The sequence below is a fragment of the Hesperophylax consimilis genome, chromosome 3 (genome assembly GCF_061612785.1).
Source record: "Hesperophylax consimilis isolate HC1 chromosome 3, BYU_Hcon_1.0, whole genome shotgun sequence".
Taxonomy (NCBI): domain Eukaryota; kingdom Metazoa; phylum Arthropoda; class Insecta; order Trichoptera; family Limnephilidae; genus Hesperophylax; species Hesperophylax consimilis.
In genome coordinates, this window is record NC_142838.1 from 8,271,355 (window position 1) to 8,287,703 (window position 16,349).

The 16,349-nt window shown below is 37.4% G+C and overlaps 2 protein-coding genes across 2 annotated transcripts; one reads left to right on the top strand and one right to left on the bottom strand.

The window, feature by feature from the left end:
- Positions 1–1,311: 1,311 nt before the first annotated feature.
- Cog3 (conserved oligomeric Golgi complex subunit 3) lies at positions 1,312–14,172 on the top strand. The gene is made up of 12 exons (XM_089647662.1): positions 1,312–1,528; positions 2,059–2,268; positions 3,744–4,019; positions 5,927–6,216; positions 7,091–7,309; positions 7,535–7,674; positions 7,866–8,026; positions 8,231–8,366; positions 8,851–9,026; positions 9,120–9,458; positions 11,686–11,862; positions 13,884–14,172. The coding sequence occupies exons 1-12, from the start codon at positions 1,316–1,318 to the stop codon at positions 14,148–14,150; spliced, it is 2,604 nt and encodes an 867-aa protein (XP_089503788.1). The 5' UTR covers positions 1,312–1,315; the 3' UTR covers positions 14,151–14,172.
- On the bottom strand, positions 14,164–15,854 carry UQCR-C1 (Ubiquinol-cytochrome c reductase core protein 1). Its single transcript, XM_089647672.1, has one exon. The coding sequence runs from the start codon at positions 15,772–15,774 to the stop codon at positions 14,353–14,355; it is 1,422 nt and encodes a 473-aa protein (XP_089503798.1). The 5' UTR covers positions 15,775–15,854; the 3' UTR covers positions 14,164–14,352.
- Between the last annotated feature and the right edge of the window lie 495 nt (positions 15,855–16,349).

The following is a 16,349-nucleotide window of genomic DNA, read 5'->3' on the forward strand; positions in this document are numbered from 1 at the left end:
GGTACTGGAGTGTGGGTTCCCTCCACCAACTATTTGCCTGACACTTGTTACTTGATTGTTTGATGCTCATTGTTCTGTGTTGTCCTTGGATTAATACCTGTAAGCGCTCGCATACCGCTTCCTAACACCGTATGCGGGGACATTGAAGGTCTAGCTTCATTTATATACTTTGTAGAGCCGTTTATTCAAAAATTAGATTCATGCAAGAACTCCGAAGGGGTGACCATAAGTCACCTATACCGGGGTGGGACAGGGCGGGTGTAACCTTCAATGATTCCGTGCATTCGGATGTGCGAATACGGAAAACGAATTCGGAAATCGAATACGGAAAACGTATGTATGCGGCCAGCCTAAAGCTGATAGGACAATGCTTCAATTTAATAATTATTATTTTGTTACGTAGTTAAAATTTGTGCGCACTTGAGATAATATTATAATCCAAGAGCAAGGCTACGCGTGTCAATTTTATGTTTTAAACGTGGGACAATTTTTAAAGATCAAGGAGTTAACGATATCTGAAATATAATGTACACGATGAGAAGGTACATTTTTTCAGTCAGTCCCGTCAGTGGCCTGATAAAAATATTTTTTTATGCTTGTGAAAAAAAAAGTTTGATTTTATTCTAATGATTTTGGCACGTAATTCCTAATCTTGGCATCATCAGTAAATTCGTGTGAATCAGTTATAAGATAAAAAATATTATATTTCAGTAGGTACCTACTTATGAATATTATTATTACTCAAAAGTGTCCTTACTCCGCTTACTTCTTATTACGCACAAATTATTTAAATCACACTTCATTTCAACTTAATTACTACGAGAAACAACTGTTTATATCGGGATAGATGGTAAAAAATGCAATTTCTTTATCTTTATAATTCAAAATTTCCCTTGTTACAACATATTATTTTGCCGCCATGTTAGATTTTGTTATGTATGAAGATGGTATGATTTGGCGTTTGCCGAGAGGTTCCGCTTTAATCTAATACGCACAAAATATTTAAATAAACCCACATTTTTAGAACGAAAAACCTATTCTGTGTATGTTTTTCATCTAACCAACAGACGTAAATAGCTGTTAGCGCAAATATCTCCTACTAAAGTTGAAATGGAGTGTTACTTCAATAATTTGACGTATTTAGCAGTAAGTGGAGTGAGGAAAATTTATACATATAATATTATGTGTATTACATGGAATGAATTCTAATTTATTTTTATAAATGTGTTATTAGCAAGTAGGTACCCATCTAATTTATAACGCTTTAATTATTTTTTTAAGAATGGCAGCCCCGCTATCTTAGCTGTCAAATGTAATGTCACCCAATGTCACCCGTCAATCCGTCGACTCGACAATGGCTGACGTAGGAAATAATACTAGAATGGAGAATGTAAACATGAGAAAAATACAAACTAAATTGTTGCAATGGGAGCTGCAGAACGAGCCCCTTGCTCCACTTACAAATTTTCAAAGAGACGTTATTTTTGATCTCTCTGAAGAATACAAACACTTACTTATTCCTGACGAAGTAAGAACCATTTATATTGCTATTTTGATAAGCTATTTTTGCTTGTGCTTTGGATAAACTTGTCGAATTCCGCTGCAAGCTTAATACCCAAAAAGTATATAAATAGCACTTGGTTTCATTAATTACTACAAGAAATAACTATTTATGTGGTGGGAGATTGTAATAGATGCATCAATGTTCCATGTTCCATGTTTTCTCAATCAAAGTTATATATATGCAGGTTAAGAAATACGCATTATTAAAATAACTTAAACTAAACCCTAAACTTATTTTGTGCATGTATACTTAAACCCTCGATTTAAATAGTTATCTCCATTAGATATTTAAGTTATGATCAAGTTTTGGTTTTTTAAAGATCCTTTGCCTGCAACGGAATTCGATAGGTTTACCGTGCTTTGAACAACTTCATATTCGTTTTTTGATTTCCCATAAAATAATAAACAATAAATCTTTTTCTGAAGTTGGTTTTAATCAAATAGCATGCAAGAGAATTCATTCCCTCATTAACTGTTATAATGGTGTGTTTTTAGTTTTCTCCGGAACACGTCGCTGAAGTTGCTCAAATAAGCAACGACGAGAGTGATACGTTGCAGGTGAACGACATTGAAAGTACTCAGGAGTTTTTAGAGTGGTATGAAGGTTTAGAACAGTCCTTATTAATGGGAGAAGACACACCCTACCTAAGTTACTGGAAGCAATTAGAAGAACGCAAAAATGAATGTGATACGCTTCTTCAACAGGTAAATACATATATAAACATAACTGGAATGAATGCGATACGCTTCTTCAACAGGTAAATACACATATAAACACAACTGGAATGAATGCGATACGCTTCTTCAACAGGTAAATACACATATAAACACAACTGGAATGAATGCGATACGCTTCTTCAAAAGGTAAATACACATAAACACAACTGGAATGAATGCGATACGCTTCTTCAACAGGTAAATACACATATAAACACAACTGGAATGAATGCGATACGCTTCTTCAACAGGTAAATACACTTATAAACAGAACTGGAATGAATGAGATACGCTTCTTCAACAGGTAAATACACATATAAACACAACTGGAATGAATGCGTGTAACAAATAATGCACTATTTTACTGCCACAATTTCCCTTTCTTTCATTAATTACTACGCTTCTTCATAAAGAAGCCATCAAAACTAATGTAGGCTCACCAATTACACGTGCAATCACAACATTATGCCCACTGGAAAAAATTACGACAGTTAGACATTTTTCATGATTCTTTGCTAACATACAAAACTAATTTATTACATTTTTTAAATATATTATAGTTATTTTAAAACTACTTGCACTTAATTTTACATCAAATTTTTGTTAACAGTCTTATAATTATAATTCTTGATTTCAAAATTTCTCTTAATCTCTCCACACACATTCTTCCTTTTTATTATCTTTTATTATTAATACTACTTACTGCTAAAAGTAGCCTATGTCACTTCCCAGACCTCCAACAATCCATATGCAAAAAAAATCATGTTGATCGGTTGCTCCGTTGCAACATGAAAGATGATCAAATAAACACACTTAATAATTTTTTTTTTAATTTATTATTGATTTTTTTTTATTCATACGTGGATAGTTACATAAAATATTGAAAACTGTATAAAAAAATTTGAATAAATGTACGTAATTAAAAAAAATCCCACGAAGGCGAAGCCTGAGTGTGGGTATTATAAGTATTTTCATCTTATTTCCATGGTTTAAGTGGAGATACAATATCAAATATAAACTAATATTAGTTAGGATATTTATATTCATTAGTTAAGATTGAGCCATTCTCATCATGCAAAATTACTAAGATATTATAAGGACATTCGTAAAAGGTACTTTAACAGTGTTAAATTTAATATAATATATGTACCTTATCACTTGTAACGTAATGTACTGTGTATGGCTAAATCTATATAAATAAAAATGTTTGTTTGTTCAAAATCTTAAATCTCCGAAAGTTCTTCATCGATTGCTTTGATATTTTGACACAATGTTTCATTTGAATACGCGCATGTTTTTATATAGATGTCACCTGTGACAGGTAAAAAAAGTGCTATTTTAGCGCCATCTGCTGCGTTTAGCACGTGCTATTGTTTCTTTAAGTGTACAGACAGACCGAGCCAAAGCAAAGCGTGGCGGGGTACAGCTAGTAAATAAATAAATAAATGTATCTTCTATTTCAGGTGGATGCTTCGTTGGGAGATTTCAACAAGTTATCTGAGGAGTATAATCTCGTTTCCACCAAAACGAATGCCCTACATTCCGTTAGTGAGCAGCTGCTGGCTGATCAGATGCAACTGCATTCCATTAGTGAGGAGATAAAGAAGAAACTCCATCTCTTTTCTCAAGTAGAAAACTTGTCACAACGTCTCAACAGCCCCACACTGTCCGTGTCCAGTGAAGCCTTCAACAGTATTTTAACTAAAATTGATGAATGTATGGATTATTTGAAAAGCAATGTAAGTTAAACTTTTGTATTGAATTTGTTCTCAAAAATGGATTTAGTTTCTATTTATTTTAGCTCTATGGCAGAGTGATTTGGGCCTACAAATTTCTGGTTCTGAAACTGGTGAAGTTTTGTTTTTAAGGTATATTAGCATACTGCCCAGGTGTTTGAACTTCTGTCACATTTGACATTGTCGCAAATCTGCATTCAGCCCAATAATTTTTTTTTTAACTTTTCACTTTAATTATTCGTTTCGCTGATGATTACCCACCACGTCCGTTATTATTATTCTCACACCTGCCCTTTTGAGAGTTCTTTTAACACCTAGCCTACTGCTTATTGTACATACTGTCGCTCAATTCATATCGCCTGTGTTAGTTTGATACTGCGGTAGAACCATTTGTAAAAATGTTCAGGAGGGACAAAAAACTATCTAGGTATCAGAAGCGGTTCTAGGGATCCAGGCGTGGCAGGTCATTTGAAAAAAAAAGTGTGACTAATCTTCATTTGATATTGTGAAAAATGCACATATATTATTATCCATATCAATTTGTAGGTAGGTAAATACGTATTATGTTAATATAGTAAATTGGAAATAACTACACAATGTACTTACGACAAATTATTTTAAAGAGATTACTTTTTGTAGTTGTGCACAATATTAAAGTAAATAAAATAAGAGTTTGAAACGCCTGTCCGCAGTATCCAAAGATACTGGGTACGAAGCTAAGAGTATGGTGATTCCGTGGTGCAAAGCAACGCAACGTTTATCAATTTTGTTTAAATTTAGACTTGCGATTTTATTTGACAGTGATCTTTAACGTTTTTTGTTTGTTTGATTCTTCATTTTCATTATACATCGATAACAACATAAAGAATTATCCAAACCTTTCGCGAACTGTCAATTGAAAAACAACCATTGTTCCACAACGACAAGCCTGTAAAATGAAAAACCGACATATGTTTATGTCAACATCTCTTTAAAACGTATAATATTCATCATGCTGTCTCCCTCACGGCTATGACCTAAACGTCCCTAAGTTTTCTTCGGTACCTAATTTTTACTTAGACGAAAGACGTAGTGCAATCTCATTTATTCCATGGGACCGAACATGCCAAAGCCGGGGACATACTTTAAATTGACCCGGCGAATCGTGTGGACTTGTGAATGAGAGCTTCTATTAGAGACAATAGTTATAGCCCTGCTATTTCACTTTGCGGTACATTTTAATTCTGGAATAAACTCGTTTTATTTTTATTTAAATTGGTTTATATTAGTATAATCTATGACATCTTGTGGAAGTTTGTTCCATGGAAGTTTTAATTTCGGGAGGTGGGTTTGGGTACCGCCACCCTGACAACCATTTATTGGATATCCAACACCTCTGCCATAGGTGACCCCAAGTGGTTCGCTATATTTGGTGATATAGCAGGGGTGCCTGGGTTCATCGGGTGAGGTGTGTTCAGGTTGCGCCTGCCCTTTGATCTCTTCTCAAGTGATCTCTCTTGACCCATCGCCTTGCTCCGTAGCGGGAGGGATAGATCATTAGTCCATCACTCGATACACTGATCCCTAGATTCCTACCCACTCCTCATATCTTTTTCCTTCCCAGAACTTCCTCTCCTTCCTTTCCTTAAAAAAACCTACCACACAGCATCCCCAAAGATTTTATTTATAAATTATTTTCCTCGAGGCCTCCCGTGTGGGGTTAACTTTAAAATAAAAAAAATCCTTCCACTATTCTATTTGCAAGGTATTTCCTTGGATTGGCAGCATTGACTTTAACCGAGTGGAAGCATACTATTGGTCGATTTCTAAATTTGACAGCACCAATCAATGCAGCTTGTGCTGTTCAACTGAAAGCGCCAAAAAAACTTTTTTGAAGTTATTAGTGAAATACTTAATATTATAATTTCTAGCCAAACTTCAGAGAATCACACACATATCTAGTCAAATACCGACACTGCCTGTCGAGAGCTGTCAATCTGATCCGCTCTTACGTCAACCACATCTTGGCCCATGCCACAGAGCAGGTCCTGTCTCCGAGACCTCAGTTGGAAGGGGGCACCGCTCAGCCTAATGACCTGGTACCCCCAAACCCCACGGCTGACACGGCTTTTGCACTGTTTTTTGGGAAGTTCCAGGCCGCCGCGCCAAAGCTGAAGGATATTCTGAAGGAGGTGGAAGATAGAGTGGATAAGAGTGAAGAGTAAGTTATCCCATCTTTTAATAAGGATCATCAGCCTTTGCGATAGGACCGTACAGAAATCAATTTTTTTATTTTATGGGATCAGGCATTTATGAAGAAGATGCATAAAACCTTAAATTAACTTATTTATACTCTCAGGAAAGTTTTGGAATTCCGTGATTTTACAAATATTCTTGTTAATTAAGAAATAAGGTGAGATAATGGTCTCTCGAGGCAGCCAGGTTGTGTGAGCCATTTACAGAAACTATTAACAATCCTAACTATTCTTAGACTTGTTTTAGACCAGTTTTCACAATACAAATCCTCTATACATGCCTCGATGCGATGCCATGGCAACTCAGGATAGTGGCAATTCAACACTCATATCACTATCACTTGAAAAGTGATGTAAAGTCATTAAAAGTGATAAAAAAACGAAAAAAGCTAACCTAGTTTTTTCATCACTTTTCATCACTTTATATCACTTTTCAAGAGTGTGTTCAATTGCCACTGTCCGGAGTTGCCCATTTACTCCTCTATGCACTATAAATTGTAATGTAACTGTAAAATAATAATAACATAGCATTTATATAGCGCACTTTAGTGTCAATTTACTTCAAGTTTATTAAATAAAATTATCGCAAATTCTGATGGTTCAAATTATGATTATGAAATTCAAATTATGTTTTTCAATAAACTTGTTTTAAAGCCAAGGATACTTTGTTCCTTATAGAAAAATGTCAAAATCACATTCATTGAAAATTTCATACATCAAAATATAATTAGTAAAAAATTGCTCGCCATTTAATTCGACGTTTACATTAACTTTTTTTTACTGAATTATTCTTTATTTATATAATTTTATTTTAAGGCCATTTTGAACATTTGATACCAGGTATGCAAATCTGCTGAACGACTGTCAACAGTGCTACCTCTCCCAGAGGGCCCAGGTTATATGGGGCGGAGTGGAGAATGCCATCAAGGAGCTGACGGACAACCACAAAGGAGACCACTGTACGCTGATGAGGTCGGCCTGTTCCTTCCTCATTCACATCTCCCAGGACGAGTGGGACCTGTTCTTCCAGTTCTTCACACAACCATCGCCACTATTGACGTAAGAACCTAATGCTGCACAAAGTAATTGAAAAATGTTATTGCTAATTCCTCAGAATTAAACAAAATATAATATCTAGTACCGCTGATACGCTGTTGTAAACTCTCCCCTTTTCTCATAAATGGTGCATGGAACAGAAAGAGAGCTCTCAGCTGCCTGAGCGTAAAACCCGAGTGTGGAATATAAAATGGATTATTACCGCTAGTTGTTTTTATTTTGTTGTAGATCCTATTTATCCGGACTCTGCAATACCCTGTACGACACATTGAGGCCTTACGTCATTCACATAAATCATTTGGAGACGTTAGCCGAGCTTTGTACAATCCTCAAAATTGAGATGCTGGAAGAACACGTCAACAATAACCGTGAGTACTTTTACTTATATGATGCACGCTGGAAATGAAAAAATAATTTTCAATCATCATCTCCTGCTTTGATTCTAGTAAAAATATATTCAATAGTTCAGAACATTGCACCTATACAGATTCTGGTATTCAAAAAATTTTGGTGATGGAGATGTTATTCCCACAAATTATTGATAATTTTTTTCTTGCAGCTGAACCTCTCGGTGCTTTTGGAAGAGTAGCCGCCCAGCTCCTGCAGGACTCTCAGGAGAGATTGGCATACCGCGCTCACGTTTGTCTTCGCTCTGATGTCCTCAACTACAAGCCCGCGCCCGGGGATCTGGCTTATCCTGAGAAGCTGCTCATGATGGAGGTCGGTATTGCTTTATAATCCTGATGATCATTTAATAGTATTATGTATTTTGAATCCAACTTATTAATGATTTTAAAATGTTGCTACAACAGTTTTAAACATACTATGTACCTACGTATATTGGCAATAAAAATGGAACACCGATGAACCGTCATCCTCCAAAATTTAGAATTCATAATCATTAGAGCATATTACCACTTTCAGCAAATAGCAATGTCCATCCATGATCAGCAAACTTTGAAGAGATCAGATTCTCATACATCCATGGCATCTGTCGGCTCCATGACATCTCAAGAAGTTGCCACCATCAATAATGAAAATCATCGTTACAGACCTGCAGGTGAGAATGATAAAATTTAACTCCTATAATCTAGACTACGCAGCAGTGAAATTATAGATTAAGGATGTCAAATTTACAGAACTGTTTTTGTAATAAATAATCTTTTCTTCTCTGATTTTACCGCCCTCTAACTCCCGGTTCTTAGTAGTATAATTAACGCAGACCTTAAAAATCACAGAATATTATAATTCCAATTTAGAAAAAGAAAATTAAAATAATTTTCTCTTAAAATTGTTATTAGGTAGGTACCTACTTTATCACTTGTGAAAAATTACACTTAAATTCAAACCAAATTTGGGTTCATTGATCCAGATTTCAAATTTTATGCAGAAATAACTAACAGACCACAGGGAACCGAAATTAGTACATTTGATGATAATTGGTGTGACAAATAATTCTGAAAGTGAATTAAAAAACAAATTCCACCTTCATGGTAAATCCAAACTGAGTTGGTATATTTTAACTTTTTATTAAAATTTTCCAGGTTCTCCAGCTGATTTACACGGCATGTGGTATCCGGGTGTCCGCAGAACATTGGCAACATTATCACGTCTCTATCGATGTCTGGAGAGACCCGTATTCCAGGGGCTTTCCCAAGAAGCTCTCACCCTTTGTGTCACAAGTGTGGCCAATGCGGCACACCAAATATCTACCAACAAAGTAAGCTAAACTTACCACATCCTTCTTATAAAGTCACATTACACTCTTCTTTATTCCGATTCATCGATAATATAATTTTTTTTAATTTTTCAGACTAACATAGACGGGGAACTTTTTCAAATTAAACATCTGCTTATTCTCAGAGAGCAAATTGCTCCATTTCAAGTTGACTTTACAGTGAAAGAAACCACATTGGACTTTAGTAAAGTTAAGAATGCCGCGTATGGCCTCATACAGAAAAGGAATCAATTGTTTTCAATGAACAGCAATAATGCGCTGTTAGAATTCCTGCTGGAAGGAACACCCATTGTGAAAGAGCTGCTTTTGGACTCTAGGAAGGAAGTGGACCGACAGCTGAAGACTTCTTGCGAGACATTCATAAAGCATTCAACGGAGATCTTAGCAGCACCACTTCTCACATTCTTACAAAATGTAAGTTTCAATTGTAATAATAATAATTAATTACCTACAACACTACATCATTGTTATTTATCATATCTTTACCATGAATTGACCATTTCGTCGCCGTGGAGTGAAAAGTCACTAACTAACATATTGACAGTTTTGAGATTATGGGTGTCTTGTGGTTGCAATTTTAAAGGTCTGTAAAAGGGAACATCTGTATGGGTTAATAAAAGTTTATTTTAATAATTATGGTTTTATTTAATATAATAATAGCATATAATAGAATATATTATAATAGAATATAATAATAGCATATAATAGAATACAATAATAGCATATAATAGAAGATAATAATCAGCACAATCAGATCTTTAAATTTCCTAAGTACATTAAAATTCATCCAATTTAACTTGTCGTCTATGACTATCCCTAAAATTTTGCAATCCCGAGAGAGTGGAACAATTTTACCATTCATCACAATGTTTGGTGGGAGTGTTTTCCTCTTACTGATGAATAGTGCTTTTGTTTTTTCCTCCGAGAATTGCAGTTTTACTTTTTCCCCCCAGTCTGTTATTAAGGAGAGAGTATCTTTAATTATTTTCTGTAGTTCTGCCGTATCTTTATGAGTTATTATAACTAAGACGTCGTCAGCAAATGCCTGTATGCGAACGTTAGAGTCAAATTTGAGATTTAGCAGTTCGTCCAGAACTATGTTCCATAGAATCGGTCCACAGGCAGATCCTTTTATACAGCCCTTGTTCGAGTGTTTTTGTGCCCACGCGCCTGCGTAAATTGTTTCTACCATTCTGTCCGACAGGTAGTCTTTAAAAACTTTGTATATGTTTAGTGGACAGTCTTTTTTGGCTAGTTACATTTTAAGGTGGGGCCACCACGCGTTGTCGAATGCCCCCTTTATGTCCAGTGATATTAGGCATGCATGAAGTCCTTCTTTATTCGCTTTCTTGATGTGGTTGACGGCATCAAGCATTGCGTCTTCTGTGCTTTTTTGTTGCGTGAACCCGTATTGGTTTGAATTAAGTTTCCCCTTCGTGCTGAAGTGCCAGGTTACTCTCTTGATGAGTAATTTCTCTAGTACCTTGCCAAATACCGGGAGAAGACCTATAGGTCTGTATGAAGAGATGTTACCGTAGTCTTCTTTTCCCGGCTTTGGAATTACCTTGATTCTAGCGACCTTCCAAAGGATTGGGAAGCAGCCAATTCGGAGGCACGCGTTGTATAATGCCGTAAAAATTTCTGGAAGACTTTCGAACGCCTTTTGGCATATGTCGGCTGTAAAGTGATCTCTTCCTGGGGACTTCTTTATATCTATGGATACAAGTATTTTCCTTATTTCGGATCTTGTAAATGGGGGGTCGATTTCGCTAAGGCGGTCTTCTTCCTCATTATTCCGAATACGTGTTTGTTCCGCTGTTTCCCTGACTGTAGAGTCATTAGGGAAGAAATGATCTAAGAGTGTGGACGCCGTCTCTTGGGCTGACGTTGTGGACACTGTATTGACTTGAAGCGTTTCTGGTGGTGACTTTTGTGTTGCCTTAAGTACTCTCAGTACCGTGGACCAGACTGTATCTTTTCCTTGATTGCTGCAAAATTCTTTCCAGTTTTCCAAAGCACTGGTTTCTATCGGTTTAAATAAATTTTCGAGTATAAAGTTAGCATTTGGCTGTTGTTGACATTGAGTGCATATAGTCACTAAGTAATTTTAGTGTTATTGTTTTCTTGGAATGAAAAAGACTTTTGTGAAATAAGCGAGGATATATAATAACTAAACGTAAATTAGTGAGTTTATGTACTCGATACATTTAATAAAGTTTTTTGGTAATATAATGCACGAAAAACTATCAAGTTACTTTGGTAAATAGGTCAAATTAATGATATATTTGAACACGAAGTTGGATAGTTTGTATATGTGATAAATATCTAAGAGGTTTGATGACTTTCGTAAATAAAAAAATCTAATTCTGTGCTGTTAGTGCCTTATACCATGACATAAATCGACATAGAGATTTTTCACGCAATTATGGACTTTACCCATAGACGCGGGGTTCAAAATTAAGTACTTTGATGAATCTAACTCATTTTTACCAAAAATAGTAACTTTTCGCTATGCGGCGACGATTTGTCACCAAGAAAATGTTTCAGAGGGGCGAATACTACCACCATATAGTGAAGCCTTAAGTAAATATTACTACAAGATATTAATCATCTATTTGTAACCGATTGTTAATAATTTCAGACCCAAAAGTCTCCCGCAGTTCAGGGAACAACGGTGCGAATATCGCCGGAGCAGATAGCCGCAGTGTTGGTGGAGACGCAGCGTCTCATCAAGAGCAACCTGGCCCCCTTGCAGCGTTCCATGCAACTGTACTTGGCCAACAAGGAGACCGAGTTTATACTATTCCGGCCTATACGGGTAATTTGGTTTTTTTTCTTCCCCATGCCTATTTTTTTGCATCACCTATTACATATTTGTAACTCCCCCCTCCCTGTACCTCATCCTTCCCCCTTAACAGCAACCCCCCTTACCATCAGTCAACCCCCTCCCATGTGATTGGTATAGCTACGCCGCTGTGGATTTTTATTGTTTTAGGACTACAGTACTACAAGATTAATATATTTTGTATGAGGTGTGTGAGGACCCCTTTCCAGATGAACTACAAATGTCCCATGCTGCACGGCTTACCTAACCATCTCACGGCTCTGGTATAAAAATGTACCATACATGAAATATAGTGATGTAGTGCCAATACACCAACCTCCTTACGGCTCTGATACAAAGAAAAAGAGTTGGGACAAATACATTTTGTGTTTTTGTATGGGACGTTTGCATTGCATCTTTTATGAAGTACTCAACACTATGACCTTGTGATTTTGCAAGACGGAGGAAGTTTTATTAGAAGTAATTATTAAAAGAGATCCTTTGTGTGGAATATTTCCTGCTTTGCCTTGAACAACAAAAAAAAACTTTTCATCGTATTTCCGAAATTCTTTGTAGATAAGTTGAAACTCTCCAAGAGTACTTCTCGATCAGCGCTTTTCAAACTTTTTAAAGTCACAACACCCTTTTAGCTGAAATATAAATTTCACTTCCACTCTTATGTGTTAAATGGTGTGAACTTCTCATAAATATCAGACTTTCCACAAGGGCTTCCATGGTTGCGATAAAAACAAAATTGAAAGATGACCTCGACCTGTGTGTCTTGAATACAGAGCCAAGGTTCGATAAATTAGTTGAAGAAAAAGAAGCGCACCCGTTGCATTAATTTTCATCATATGCATACAATTTTTATTTTGTTAGTGACCTACTTCTGTAAAATTATACTCATATATGTACTAACTTTCTAACTTTAGAGATGCGGTTTTCTAATTTTATTTATTGATCACTTGTGACTTGTGACCCCCCTCAACGGTCACTCTGCAACCTCCCAGGGGGTTTTGACCCCTACTATGAAAACCACTGTTCTAGATATGCACCCGACAAGTTCGAATTTAGAGTTTCGAAATTTTAAACTTGAGGCCGAAGTACCCTGCCAAGTGCTCAGCCGAGTAACTCGCTTTGTTACTCTGCCAAGCCAACTTATTGGAGAGTAGAGGAGATCACGGAGAGGAAGACGTTCTTGCAGTTTTAGCGATACAAAAATTATTGCACCAGGGAGGAAACACATATTTTGAATTTGACCTCGAAATTTTAATTTATATTGTGAATTGAAAATAGAAGACACATTTGGTTTAGGTAATTTCTTCCACGCCTCGGAAACTGATTTCAAAGAATTAGTTTTATTTATTTGGCCAGATGTTAAAAAAAAACTATGATACAAGCCTGATGTACCGCCACTTGAGAATCTCGAAGAAGCAGCTATAAAAGTTTTCAATAATTGCTGAACAAGCTTGAATACAGGAGCACTACTGCCGCGCTGTAATAAGCCCTTCCCGTATTCCCTGCACGGAGAATGTTTTCAGGCTGTTTTCTGAAATTATAATTTAAAAACAAAATAATCATAAATAAATTTATTATTATATTAAACTTGTTAAATAATTTATTAAACTCATAATTATTAAGCTTATACTATTACATAACCTCAAAAACTCGTGCGATTTATGCTCCGTGACTGCCCACACCGCACGGTGGTTGTCAAAAAAAAATTAATTCCATCCCCTGCTTTCCCCGTTTCGAATATGTGGAGAATGTTTTCCATCGGCCACGGAAAACACAAACATTGCGTTTTTAAACAAAAATGAGGACAGGAATGCCCTCACTTCAATTGTTTGTGGAAAAGGTCGCAGGAGACGCCGCTTAAGCGAAGTACTTCGATGTAGTTCCAGCCTTATTGTTTGATGCAACAATCAATAAATCTAAAAAATTATATCTTTATTACATTGTTAGTAATAATGATGTCTAGCCGGAACATGATTAAAGGTTTTATTTTCTTTCAGAATAATGTAGTTGGGAATTACATACAAATAGAGCAACTCCTAAACAATGGGAATTATTCAACGGATGACATAATCATCGCCAGCTGCCCCACTCCAGAGCAGGTGTCTGTGTTGTTATCTTCAGCCAGTCTTCTGGCGGTCAACGACCAGGTGCTGCCATTTGGTAGCAATAAGAGAAAAGTCAGCACAACTCGACCCACCATGTCTGCATTTGCCAATGCTAAAAATGTTGATATTTCTAGCAAAGATAAAACATTCATTGTTTAAAATAAAAACCATATATTATTGTTAACATTATTTATTTATAATTTACATAATTTTTTTCCATATTAATTAAATGGATGGTAATTATAACTAATCCTTGTTTTATTACAATGTTTCAATATGGAAATGTTGGAAAGAGTGTGGTTTACAGGATCAAGATTGATAAATACGTAAGCTCTAAATTAAATACATATTTAGTTACAACTTATACCCTCAACCAGTACATTCCGGCACGGATGCGCGTGTAGTCAAGCAAGTTCTCGACGGGACCGATGCTGGCCACGGCGGGGCACCTGTCGTAGATGTACTTCATGCAGACGTTCTTCACATTGGCGGCTGTCACGGAGTTGATGCGCTGCTCCAGCTCGTGCAGGGGGATACGCCTGTTGTAGCACAGCATCTGGCGGCCAATATCTTCACAGATGGGGGTGGTGCCATCCAGCTGCAGCAGCATGTTGGTCTTCAAGATGTTTTTGGCACGCTCCACCTCTCCATCTGTCACCATGGTGCACAGCCTCATCCACTCGGACTGGATGTTGAATAGCATGACCTCGCAGTCCATGGGTTCGCACACAAAGTAGATTCCCCACAGACCGGTGTCCTTGTAGCAAGTGTTGAAGGACTGGAAGCTGTGGCACAGCCCGGACTCTCCGGCTTGCGCCACCAGTGAGGCATTGTTGGCACCGCCACCCTGGGACCTATCCCAAGAGCCGATCAGCGTGTTAGCCACCATCAGGGGGATGTTGTCCTGGTCGGCCCAGCCGCAGCCCTCTACCGCCAGAGCGATGTGAGCCAGGGGCATTGAGTCATCACGATGACGGATCTCAGAGCCGGTGAACCTACATGGGGTCAGGGAGGGGAACTCTCCAGGGAAGGTATTGGAGAGACTGCCGAACTGCTTCTCGGCGAGTCCAACCAGACTGTTGTGCTCCACTCCACCACTGGCAGCCAGGACAATGCGCGATGGCCTGTAGTGGTTCTGGATGTATTCGGATAAATCGGTCTTAGTGATAGACTTGATGTTCTGGGTGGGTCCCAAGATGGTATTTCCAAGAGGAGTTCCCTGGTAAGCGGTAGCGTGAAGATAATCGAACACGACCTCCTGTAAGTTGCTTTCCACATCTTGCATCTCTCGCAGAATAACTCCGCGTTCTCGTTCTATATCGGGTTCGGCGAGTTTCGAGTTCTGAATAATGTCGGCGAGTATTTCCACGGCTTTTGGCACATCTTTGGAAAGACATTTGGCGTAAAACACGGTTTGCTCCCGGGATGTGTAAGCGTTTAGGTGAGCGCCCATATTTTCTACTTCCAATTCCAAGTCAGTTTGAGAGCGCTTTGCTGTTCCTTTAAAAGCCATATGTTCCAAGAAATGAGCGACTCCATTGTTTTCTGAGTTTTCAAACCTGGATCCAGCATCGATCCACACACCTACGGTGGCTGTCGCAGCTCCTGAGTCTTCACTAGCGATACGCAATCCATTGGCCAATGTTGTTACTCGAGTTGGAGGAACATTTATAAGAGCTTCCTTGAACTCAGATGCAGATTGGGACCTCAATCTGCGCTGTACAGCCCTTGAAGCTGAAGCGGAGCGCAGGACGCTAGAGAATTTGAGCAAATTGCTTGCCATTTTAGCCGATTTACTCGCCAACTGATATAATTTACGTAACTTAAGAAAAGTGACTTTTCGACAGAGCCTGCTTTTGGAGTCAGAAATTCAAAGACAAAAAATATAGACGTGAAATATTGTAGAGGTAGGAACTATGTAGAAAGTTTGCTGGAGGAGATAGTAACTCAAGAAGAAGAGTAAACCAGTAATTCTGGTTAGCCCGTCGTCCCACGGGTCGGTAAGCAATCGACATAAAAACTAGATTGAAATATTAAGTTCGCTAAAGTAAGGTAAGGTCTGCAGCGCAGTTCAGTGTGATTTTTTCTGTGCAGGGTCTTGCAGCTTGACCCGTGAGACAACGGGGTTATAGTCACAAAAGGATCATGGGTATGAACTTGGTTCAAAAAACTATGTTTGTAACTTTCTCATATTTATCAAAGCCAAAATTTTCTCTCAATCATAAAATTTGTAAGAACGTACTTAAATACCTACATACTTAATTGATAAACAGCGATTTTACGCCGTTTGCTGACGCTAAATTTTTGTCGTGCGCTATTTGATTCTATTTTAGTAATAACTTTATTGTTTTTTGCAAA

Coding starts and splice junctions, on each gene's coding strand:
- UQCR-C1 (XM_089647672.1), bottom strand. CDS start 15,774: ATGGCAAGCAATTTGCTCAAATTCTCTAGCGTCCTGCGCTCCGCTTCA.
- Cog3 (XM_089647662.1), top strand. CDS start 1,316: ATGTCACCCAATGTCACCCGTCAATCCGTCGACTCGACAATGGCTGAC. Junction 7,310..7,534: donor CAACCATCGCCACTATTGAC/GTAAGAACCTAA, acceptor ATTTTGTTGTAG/ATCCTATTTATCCGGACTCT. Junction 11,863..13,883: donor TACTATTCCGGCCTATACGG/GTAATTTGGTTT, acceptor ATTTTCTTTCAG/AATAATGTAGTTGGGAATTA.